Below are 12,035 nucleotides of genomic sequence, written 5' to 3'. Positions count from 1 at the left end.
CCCCCGGCACCTGCAGAACTTTGAAATCAAGCCTCCATATTTTGTCCCAACGTGATAGATCTGGGCCCCTCCCCAGCTTGTTGGCTCAACACAGGAAGCAGCAGGTGTTCCAGCCAGGGCGCTGCATGAGGCCCAATTAGATTGTAACAACCCCTTTCTGGTCTGGAAAATTAATTAATTGTGAACTCTGCTTGGACTGGAAGCTCTCTGGGGCAGGAAGTGCTTCTTGGTAGGAGGCTGCACAGAACCTAGCCCCATAGGACATACCTCTGCTAGTAGGCAGGCCTGGGCAGCGTCTAGCACAACAGGGACAGCCCCATGCGCTTAGTCAGATGGAACAGGACATCTCCCCCATCTCAGTGCAGGGGTCTGGGCAGCAACTGGCCCACCCCCGCTGTCTGCCCCTTCTCCCCCAATCTTCTGGGGCCTGAGGTGGTACTGGCCTACACAGAAGAACAGCTGGTATCTCATGAGGCTGCTGTACCTCAAAGCTGGGGTTGCAAAAGCTGTGATGAACGTTTGTTTGGAAAATGTCAGCTATTTACAGGGGAGAACTTAAGGTATCCAAGGAAGGAGGCCACTGGCCTGAACCTTTCGGAAGAGCTTATTTTTAACTAACCTGAGGTTTTCCAAAAATGCAGTCACACTCCTTTTAAAATAACTAAAAGCGTGCCGCTGGGCCAGAGCCAGACTAGTGCGAGTGTAAGCTCTTCGGGGCAGGGACCATCTTTTGTTTGGTTTGTACAGCACCTAGCGCAATGGGGCTTGATCCATGGCTAAGGCTGCTGGGTCTGACTGCAGTATGCATCAAGACAGACTATTTCTATCCATAATAGATTTAACAGCTGGAGGTGTTTTCACCACTTATCACACATCCCTTAAAGCCCTGGCGCTCACTGGGCTTCGCTTACAAAAGGGAAGGTGAAGCGGTGACTTGGTCCCAGTCTAGCAGTACCAACATGAGGAATCCTAATTTGAAAATGGGCTCCTCAGTCTAATAGATGAAGGTCGAACACGACCCAATGGCTGGAAGCAGAAGTGAGACGAAATCAGAATGAAACCAGGTGCCTGTTTTAACAGACAGGATAATTAACCAAGGGCTGTGGTGGATTCCCCATCAGTGGCAATGTTTAAATCAAGACAAGATGTATTTCTAACAGAGCAGTCCTAGTTCAACCAGGAGTTACTTCAGAGATATCCTAGGGCCTGGGATACACAGAAATCAGACTAGAGAACCACAATGGGTCCTTTTGGCCTTAAAAAAAAAAATCAGTCAGAAGTTATGCTTTTATTTCTGAATGGCATTATTTTGACCCAAAAAGTCAATAGCTTGATTATCTGCCTGCTTCTCATTTCCTCCAAGTGACAAATTTTAGAGGTCTGTTAAAATTAAAGGACCCGGAACGATCTATTGGTAGTTATAATTGTTTAACGTTGCAGCAATAGCAGTGTTCATCTGTGGATCTCAAAACCACTTTACAAAAGAATAACAGGAGCCCCATTTTACAGAGGATGAAATAGCAGCAGAGAAAGGGGCAATTGACTCACCCGAGGGCACCCAGCAGGCCAGGGACTAGAACCCAGGTCTTTGAGTCCCAGTCCAATCCAGTGCACCTAGACCTTTTGACCAAGAACCAGCCCTGCCATCACACCTGGCACTGGGCAGACATGCAGCAAGAGACAGGCCCTGTCCCAAAGAGCTCACATTTTAAACAGACAGAGGGTGGGATGGGAAAGACACCGAGGGGAAGGGACTTGCCCACAGTCACACAGCAGGCCAATGCAGAATTAGGAATGGAACTCACGTGTCCTGTCCCTTGGCCACGTTTCTTATCAGGGTTTCCTTTTGGAGTGAGTGTAGGAAAGACTAATGATCTGCACCACAGGAACCACTGGATGCAATTCTATGGCCTGCGTTATCCAGCAGGCCAGTTTCCATAAGAGCCAGGACCGGCTCCAGGCACCAGCGCAGCAAGCAGGTGCTTGGGGCGGCCAACAGAAAGGGGCGGCACGTCCAGCTCTTCAGTGGCAATTCGGCATCAGGTCCCTCAGTCCCTCTCGGAGGGAAGGACCTGCCGCCCAATTGCCGCCGCAGAATGAAGCCGCAGCTTCCCCCCCCTCCCCCACTGCTTGGGGCAGCAAAGACACTGGAGCTGGCCCTGATAAGAGCCACCTCCAGTCTCATATGTTTTGAGCAGTGGTGAGACAGTTAACAATGCTGACCTCTGAAGTACCATTGCTGGCTAGCAGAGCTAGCAGGCAGTATCCAGAGCTATCGTTTCAGGCTCTCTGCCAACTCAGACAGCCATTGCTGCACCAGATCATATTTTTAAGGTTCTCTGTGCAACTGTAACTAGAGTAGCAAGAGGACATCATAGACTATAACCAGATCTGTCCACTCTCCCCCCACAGCTAGGCCCAGTGCACCCCTGTGGGCATAATGTCTCCTTTAGGACACACCTGACTCATTAAGTCACAAAGCACTCCCCCAACTTACATAAAACCATTAAAAATCCCCAATAAGCCATGTCCTAGCAAGAGCTGGATGGAAATTTTCCAAGTTTTGTAAAAAAAAAAAAGCCAATTGGTGAATTTGAAGTGTTTCGCAAATACTCTCTGGGTTTGACTGTTTGTCAAATCGCAGGCAGGGTTCTTGCCAGATCACCCAGCATGCTGCTGGGGAGCCAGGTTTCCAGGGTCTGTGGTCCTGGGGCAGCCCCACCATCTGGACTGCCCCAGACTGGGGATACCTGGGCTTCCAGGCACCTTGCAATGGAGAAGGGAACCTGAGGACCCCCAACTCTAACTGTGGCTCAGCTCTCAGCCCCCAGAAGGGAGCCTGGAAGCCCTTGCTCTAGCCAGGACTTTCAGGCTCCCTACTACTAGCCAGTGTCCTGGGGCAGCTGGCTCCCCAGGCAGCCCAGGGAACCAGCTGACCTGGTAAGCTGGAAGTCCTGGGTCCCCAGAACCATGGCAGATACACCTAGGAGTGACAATCCCCAGGGTCCTCAGCAGCTGCTCACATGATTCAGGTCAGCTTCACCCCGTCATTCAGTGGAGAGCAGAATGAAACTGACAAGAATCATGGCAGTTTCCCCTGAGCACCTGCTGGGATAGGTATTACATTTTGGAAACAGTGTTTCCGTATTTCTAAAATTAACAGTTTTCAGCAAGTCTGACATGTCCTGCAAACCAGAAATCCCAAATTTCAGTCAGCTTGAGTGCTAGGGCAATGGTATTGCAAACAGGGTACAGACACCCCCATGGCAAGACATTAGGGCCTGATGTGGATCTTACTTTCACACAGGAGGAGGGCACACAGTCATGCCTTCTCATTTTGAATCTCTCCCACATTTTTACTTGTGAAGAAAGGACTTAAAACAAAAACAAAGAACACGGAAGCAGGATCATTCCCCCCCACACCACCTCCAATCTTCATTCCTGCAGCATAAATCACTCCCAGCATGGAGAATACACGTAAGCAGTGGGAGTGGATGCAAACTCTCAACACAGAGATTCCTGTTTTCCTGCAAACCAGCTCTCAGGGAGTGGAAGGAGAGAACACAGCACTTTACAATTAGCTAATGAAATGTCATCACCCACCCTTTACAGCTGCTGAATTATCAGCCTCAGTTTTACAAGGGAGGGGCAGACACGGGGCTTAGACCTGGGAAGATAGGTATTGCCAGACTAGATCAGACCAGAGGGCTATCTAACCCAGAACTTAGATCATCATAATTTGGGGACAGGAACAGAGTTGTTGTTTAGTGTTTGTACTGCGCCTAGCACAGCAGAGCCCTTGCCCATGACTAGGACTTACAGGCACTATAGCAATACAAACACCACCACCCGCTAATGCTTCAGAGGAAGATGCAGGAATGCTGGAGGGAGCTGATGTAGGATAATATATTCCCAATGAAGGTCTCCTCCTGATTACTAATAAATTAAAAGATGAGCTTAAACCCTGAGGTTTAATATCCCTGCCAAAGTTTGCAAACATTAGCTATAACTGGATATTCTTGTTATCCATATAACCTGTCCAATCCTTTTTTGAAACTTGGTAAATTCTTGGCCTCAGTGACTTCCTGTGGCAGCAAGTACCATAGTCTAAAAGAAGTACTCTATCCTTTGATCCGTTGTGAGTTTCATAAAATCATAGAAATGTCCGGCTGGAAGGGACCTTGAGGGGTCATCAAGTCCAGCCCCAATACTGAGGCAGGATCAAGTAAACCTAGACCATGCCTGACAGGTGTTTGTTGCAACCAGTTCTTAACCTCCAGTGATGTGGATTCCACAACCGCCCTCGGAGCCTGTTCCAGAGCTGTCCCCTAAGAGTTAGAACATTTTTTCCTAATATTTGACCTAAAATCTCCCTTGCTGCACATTATTTCTAGTCCTACCATTAGTGGACATGGAGAACAATTGATCAAATACGTTAAGGGCTGTTTTAAGGAGGATGGTGAAGACTTAGGTCCCCACTCAGTCTTTTCTCAAGACTAAACACGCCCAGTTTTTTTTTTTTTTTAAACCTTTCTTCACAGGTCAGGTTTTCTAAAGGCGTTTACCATTTTTGTTGCTCTGCTCTGGACTCTCTCCAGTTTATCCACATCTTTCCTAAAACCCGGCACCCAGAACTGGCCACAGCACTCCAGCTGAGGCCTCACCAGTGCCAAGCAGAGCAGGACAATGACCTCCTGGGTCTTACATACAAGACTCCTGTTAATATACCCCAGAATAATATCAGCTTTTTTTTTTTTTTTTAAACCCACACAACTGCACCACACTGTTGGCTCATTCAATTTGTGATCCACTACGACCCCCAAATTATTTTCCAGCAGTACCACGGTCTAGCCAGCTATTTCCCATTTTATAGCTGTGCATTTGATTTTTTTCCTTCTCAACGTGTAGTGCTTTGCACTTGTCTTTACTGCTACCTTCAGATTTCACTGTGGGCCCTTGTTCTTGTGCTAGGAGGCCAGGAGATCCTGATCCACCCTCTCCCCCCCATTTATTAGTTGATAGACTTATCTCAGGAGGCTTGGTCTGTGGTGCAAGAGCAGCCATCCTCCACTGGAGTGAGCATGGAACTACAACACACTTTACTAGGACCTACAGGCTGCAGCCAGTCTTGGGGCCAGATCCACAGCTGGTGCAAATGAACGTAGCCCTGGGGCTTCAGAGATTGGCAGCAGGACACAGAAAAAGACCCCAAGCATTGGCGATGCTGCGGCCAATCCATTACAGTAGATGTACAAATGACTCTCAGAACCAAAGTTCTGCACTTGGCAGCATCCCTCCCCTGTCCTATTTTCCTCTGTTTAGTCCAAGCTTTGGGGCAGGGACCTTCCTTTGTTGACAAAACAGCTTCAAATCGCCACTTAGTTATTTGGGGGCTGCCCAACTGGATGCACCTTAAATGGACCCCTTCCATCAAGCTCCTTTAAGGAATGTCTCCATTTGTGCACCCAGAAATCCTTATGCACTTCGGAAAATTTGAGCCCTCCCATCATTCGCTCTGTATCTGGAGCAGGAGAGGGACCAGTCTGCTGGGAGCCGATATGCTGGTGGCGATGGGCCAAACAGGAAATTTACAAGCTTTTTACAGGCTCTGGTATCAAATGTGTAGGTTTCCTTCTGTGAGAGAGGTGGTCAGATGCTACAGCAAAGGCTCCATGAGAACACAGCTGGATGGTTAGAAGGCAGGTATTCTGTATTTTTAAATAAAGGCAGCAGGTGGATTTTTCAGCACTTAGAAAAACTGGCTGTTAAACAGCAAGAATGTCTCAGCCTGAACTAAAATGGAGCTCCTGCCATGCTATGACAAGAATATTCATAGATTCAGGCCAGAAGGGATCATTAGAGCATCGAGTCTGACCGCCTGTATAACACAGGCCAAAGAATACCACAGCAGTTATCCCTGTACTGAGCCCCATCACTTGTGTTTTTCTTAGAGATCTGCTCTAGGAATGATTTTGGAGCTGTTCTCTGGCTTGCGCTATACCAGAGGCCAGACCAGATGACCACAACGGTTCCTTTAGGTCATGGAATCTCTGAACCCACGTTTGACTGGAGCATCTTCCAGCTGGGCAGCCAGTTTGGAGTGGGTGACATCAAGACATGGAGTATCCCTCCCCCTGCCATCCCTTGCTTTCAGAGTTTGTTCCCTGAGCAACATTGGAGTCTTATTTCTAACTTGAATGTTTCTGACTTTAATCTAGTGGAGAACAGTAGAATAAGAACCAAGAGCTGGAAATTAAAGAGCCCTTTAGTACCTGCTGTTTCCTCTCCCTGGAGATACTTGTACACTGATCAAACCACCTCTCAATCCATCACCGTCCTCCAAAGCAGTGCCGCACGTCTAGCACGGCTGGATGTGCGGTTAAGGTACTGGAGACCTGAGTTCTATCCCCAGCTCTGCCACTGATTCCTTGTCTCACTATGGGCAACACGCTACAGCCTCTCTGCCTCAGTTTGCCCCATTTGTAAGTGGTTCGCTAGCCGATAGATGCTTTGAGGATAAACCAGCCAGACTAGGAGGCTCTGATACTGTAATGACAAGAGCCCTGCCAGGCCGGGGTGGCACAGGGCGATTAACCAGAACTGCTAGTCCAGAGTATTCCACAATAACTATTGTGCTTTAAATTCACACCCTACCTTATTCCAGAATAGCTTCCTTGTATTGACAAGCCCCAAGCACCTAGCAGTGATCCAGACTCAAGCCAACTTCTTGAGGGGGCTGCATGACATGAGTTTGCCAAGTCTCAGACTAGTCCCTAGTGGGTCATTTAGTGCCCACCTCCCCATATAAATAAATAAAAGCAGCTACTTTCTCAATCAGCACAGACCAGAGGGAGGAAAGGGCAGGGGGTGGGGGAAGCATTGCAGGGGGCAGTGTGTGAGTTTGTGCTACATGCTCACACCTCTCTATTTCCTCCCCCTGCCCCTTAGTGAACAGGGGTAGGGGGCACTCAGAGGGGGCACATTGCACCCCCACTGCACAGAGTAAGGGGGCACTCAGGCACAGCCACTCCTGCCTTGCCCCCACCCACCACAGGGATACCCATTACACAAGGTGGGGGCACCCCTAGCTATCACGTATGGTGGGGAGCAAGTCCTCTCCCCTTCCTGACTTTCCAGTATCCCACCCTGCATTGCAGAGTGCTGGGCGGCAGTATATCCTGCTATTGCACCCCAGGGTCAGCTCTCCCATTGCACCCTAAGGGCAGCCCCCCCCCATCCTACAGCTCCCCTCTAATTGCACAGGGCCAGGGGGGCTTACAGGACAGGCTTCTTTCCTTCACTGCAAGAGCTATGAGGGGCAGCCTCCCCTATCACCTGGGACTCGAGGGGCACGACCCCCCCCTTCCTCCTTGCCCAGCCCACACTGCACGGCGCTCTGGGGGCAGGAGACTCACCCCACTCCAGGAACTGCTGCACGCTGCGCTCCCGCCGCAGGGGGGCGCCGCTGCACTCCCGGTACAGGCACAGCAGCACGTCCAGCAGTGACTCGAGCCCGGGCCCCTGCAGCAGCTCCCGCAGCCCGGCCAGGCGCCGTTCCACCGGGCTGCACATGCTGCCCCACTCCGGCCGCTCCAGCCTCGCTGCCTGCCTGCCCTTCCCCACTCCCCGCAGCCCGGGCCCCGCCCCTGCCGGCCGGCCCCCAATGGGGAGGGAGCTACCGACACCTGGGCCAGGTGGGGAAGGGGCGGGGCCAGCTGTGCCAGATGTGCTCTGACAGCTCCACGCCCCCAGGGCAGGGGAGGGAGAGAAGGGGAAAGCGGGGCAGAAGAAAATGCGGGGGGGGGGGGGAGGAGAGGGAGAAAGAGACCGATGGAAGTGGATGGAGGACGGACGGACAGACGCCAGGGGGGAAATAGAGAGAAGGAAGGTGTGTATGGGGAGGAATGGACAGATGGATGGCAGGAGAGATGGGCGCAAGTGCGGGGGGGATGGATAGATGGAGGACGGCCAACGGAAACTAGAGGGGGCGGGCAGGGAGGTGTCTGGAGAGGCAAAGCTGCAAACAAGGAGAGTCCCAGGGAAGGCTGGCTCAAGAGAAGGGATGAAGAGGTGAGGAGGAGTGACAGCCAGCCAGGGCCGGGGGTGGATGGACAGACAGGAGAGCCCCTGGAGGGAGAACGGAGAACAGAAAGAAAAGAGGGGGAGAGAGATTAAGATTAGAATGAAAAAGAGGAAGATGGAATGAGAGAGGTATGGCACATGCTTGTTCTCCCCACCTCTGCTCTGCCACAGAGGAACCAGTCCACCCCCCATCAGGGCCAGGCTGAGATAGACCCCATCTCACTGGCAACCCAAATAAGACAAGAATGGCCATACTGGGTCAGACCAAAGGTCCATCCAGCCCAGTATCCTGTCTACCGACAGTGGCCAATGCCAGGTGCCCCAGAGGGAGTGAACCTAACAGGTAATGATCAAGTTCTCTCTCTCTCCTGCCATCCATCTCCACCCTCTGACAAACAGAGGCTAGGGACATTCCTTACTCATCCTGGCTAATAGCCATTAATGGACTTAACCTCCATGAATTTATCTAGTTCTCTTTTAAACCCTGTTATAGTCCTAGCTGTCACAACCTCCTCAGGCAAGGAGTTCCACAGGTTGACTGTGCATTGTGTGAAGAACTTCCTTTTGTTTTAAACCTGCTGCCCATTAATTCCATTTGGTGGCCCCTAGTTCTGATATTATGGGAACAAGTAAATGCACCACTCATGATTTTATATACCTCTATCATATCCCCCCCTTAGTCTCCTCTTTTCCAAGCTGAAAAGTCCTAGCCTCTTTAATCTTTCCTCATATGGGACCCGTTCCAAACCCCTAATCATTTTAGTTGCCCTTCTCTGAACCTTTTCTAATGCCAGTATATCTTTTTTGAGATGAGACCACCACATATGTACACAGTATTCAAGATGTGGGCGTACCATGGATTTATACAAGGACAATAAGATATGTCTTATTCTCTCTTCTTTTTTGACTGCTGCTGCACATTGCGTGGACGTCTTCAGGGAACTATCCACAATGACTCCAAGATCTCTTTCCTGATTAGTTGTAGCTAAATTAGCCCCCGCCCCCATCATATTGTATGTATAGTGGGAGTTATTTTTTCCAATGTGCATTACTTTACATTTATCCACATTAAATTTCATTTGCCATTTTGTTGCCCAATCACTTTGTTTTGTGAGATCTTTTTGAAGTTCTTCACAGTCTGCTTTGGTCTTAACTATCTTGAGCAGTTTAGTATCATCTGCAAGCTTTGCCACCTCACTGTTGACCCCTTTCTCCAGATCATTTATGAATAAGTTGAATAGGATTGGTCCTAGGACTGACCCTTGGGGAACACCACTAGTTACCCCTCTCCATTTACCATTTATTCCTAGCCCTTTGTTCCCTGTCTTTTAACCAGTTCTCAATCCATGAAAGGATCTTCCCTCTTATCCCATGACAACTTAATTTACGCAAGAGCCTTTGGTGAGGGACCTTGTCAAAGGCTTTCTGGAAATCTAAGTACACTATGTCCACTTGACCCAGCAAACTCATCTCACACCAGGTCAGGAGGCACTGAAAGACTGGTGTTTGACTGTGACCAATCTGGGGCTGGGGGCAAAGTGGAGGGTCTCAGGCAGACCCCTCTCAGCTCCCCACCCTGGGAAGGAGAAGGCAGCTGTTCAGATATTAAGGCCAATGCAGCCCTCTCTAGCAGCATTAGGATAGTGGCTAGAGCCCACATTATGCAGCGTGGGTTACCACCAGCAGTGCAGTAGGGCGTAGAGCAGTGGTTCTCAACCTGTGGCCCATGGGCTGCTTGCAACCCAATTAGCACACATTTGTGGCCCATGTGACATCCTCAGGGCCATACAGATTAAAACAGAGACCTGCATCTGTGGCTCACAATGGTAAATAGACTGAGAATCACTGGCCTAGAGGCACCCACTGGCACTTGATGCCCCACCATGGCATGTCCATTATTAGTATCAAGGCAGCATCTAAAGAACCTTAACTCGGATCATCCACTGCCTAGACCCTGTGCCCCAAAGAGCTTGCAGTCTGAACAGACAAAAGGTGGAAGGAGAAACAGCCATTTTGTGTGGGGAGGGGAGGGGAGAGGAGGACTCATTCAAGCTCTCACAGGGCATCTGGGGCAGAGCCAGGAATAGAACCCAGGTGTCCTAGGTTCCAGTCCCTTGTACTAGCCCCTTGGCTATTCTGGCTTCCCTTTTATATTGTGAAGCACCTAGAGGCCACAACACAGAGACCGGGGCCCCTCAGGCTGCCAAGTGCTGCATAGACTGCTCTCCCCAACCTGACTGGGGTCCCCCATCACACCAAGATGCATAGGCCCAACAGCAGTGCTGTTTCCTTACACAGTTTAAGGAGAGGCCATGGCAGGGATGGAGGGGGAGAGAAGAGAGGGGGTGGGAAGAAGCTTACATGAAGCAACACTACCCCCTGCTGGATGACTGAACTAAGGGCAGGTTATTGGGCTAAGATCAAGCTAACCCAAGGAAACTTAAGGGTTCACTCCAAGCCCAGACTCCATCCCCCTCCCAGCTGGCACTTGGAGGAAGTGAGAGACTTCTCCCTGCCATCAGGCCACCACAACAGAAAGCAACCAACGAACGCTGTGCCCACTCATTAGGAGAAAGCAGAGACAGGGCCTCATGCTAGAGCAGCACCAACTGATGCCAGACCCACGCAGCTCATCTGACCCAAAACACTGTAGAGCCTTCCCAGACAACATGTGCCAGGCAGGGAGGTGGTGACGTCCTTATAGCAAAAGGACGGGGGTGGGAGTCAGGACTCTGGGTTCTATTCCTACTTTCACCAGACTCCTCCACTTGTCCTCAGGCAAGCCACTCTCCCACTGCTGCCACTAATTATACTTACCCACCTCACAGCACATGCTGTAAAGATTGATCTAATGATTGTGATCCCCCGCCACACACACAATGCTGGGATTCCCTACAAAGGGCTAAGGATGAGAGACAAACATAGGGTCAGCAAAAAAAAAAAAAAAAAAAAAGTAGGGACTCAGTTCAGCTGACAGTAGGAGGTGGCAGTCAGCAGCAGGGAAGGGGTTAAAGGCACATATTAGAAGTTCTTATCCTACAGCAACTCACTAGCTGTTTTTGATTGTAGAAGCAATCCAGCCTTGAGCAGGAATCCCCCACACACTATTCCCAGCATAGAGAATACATGGGGAGTTCTAGCCTAGGAAGTGACCTCACCAAATTAGTGAAAATACCTCATGCTAAGAACTTCCCCTCTGCATAAAATTCCACCATTTACAAAGCTTCCCCCCCTCTCCCATTCCAAATTAGGACAAAAAAGCTGAAATTGCAAAGTTTCCCACAAAATAGAAGTTTGATTCAGGACCATCAACCTGTGATTCAGCTCAAAAGTGAAAGGACTTTTTGACTAGTATGAACACAATACACATACTGTATTGCCTGTTGAAAATTACAATAGAATCTATTTAAAATATTAAAGTCTAAACCCAATCAATTAGAATATGGGAGTCTCAATGAGTTTGACTCTCCCCCCATCCCAACAGTTGGTGAAACTGACATTTCCACAAAGCATTTTGATTAACCTGCACTTGCATGGAAACCCTGAGAACATGTGAACTGTCTGCTCCCAATCAGATGGCCAAGAGGGGCAAGATCATGCTCTCCCATCTTCCTCCCCTCTCTAGGCCTGCGCCCACCCGAGACTCCCAGTGGGTGCAGTACAATCAGGCCCTTTTATTTTTAATGGGAGGGCCCAATCCTGGATTCTACCCTCCCTCAGTTGAAAAGCCCCCACTGAGTCAGAGTGGGCCTCTAAACCCTGCCAAGTGCTGCATATCCCCTACCCCCAGTTGTTCAGGGCTGCTGGTGTCAAACTCCCCCCCCACTTAATATCCAGCCCTAAAGCCATAATTCCCTGCAGACAAATGGCTGCTGCATTTCAGCAGCAGATAGTACAAAGACCCTTCCAGCTGAACTCCAGCATCTATGGCTGCATGCCAAGGATGGCAGGAC

At 49.9% G+C, this 12,035-nt stretch overlaps 1 protein-coding gene across 1 annotated transcript in view; it reads right to left on the bottom strand.

The window, feature by feature from the left end:
- Positions 1-7,572, bottom strand: part of CDC42BPG (CDC42 binding protein kinase gamma) — a 56,101-nt gene extending 48,529 nt beyond the window's left edge. The window contains exon 1 of the mRNA XM_026650350.1: positions 7,416-7,572. Coding sequence (XP_026506135.1) covers positions 7,416-7,572 — 157 coding nt within the window. The remainder of the gene's footprint in view (positions 1-7,415) is intronic.
- Positions 7,573-12,035: the final 4,463 nt, after the last annotated feature.

The sequence above is a fragment of the Terrapene carolina genome, unplaced genomic scaffold, assembly GCF_002925995.2.
Source record: "Terrapene carolina triunguis isolate 2854851 unplaced genomic scaffold, T_m_triunguis-2.0 Scaffold89, whole genome shotgun sequence".
Lineage (NCBI taxonomy): Eukaryota > Metazoa > Chordata > Testudines > Emydidae > Terrapene > Terrapene triunguis.
The sequence above is the reverse complement of the archived record's forward strand: the minus strand, read 5'-3'. Positions and strand labels throughout refer to the sequence as shown.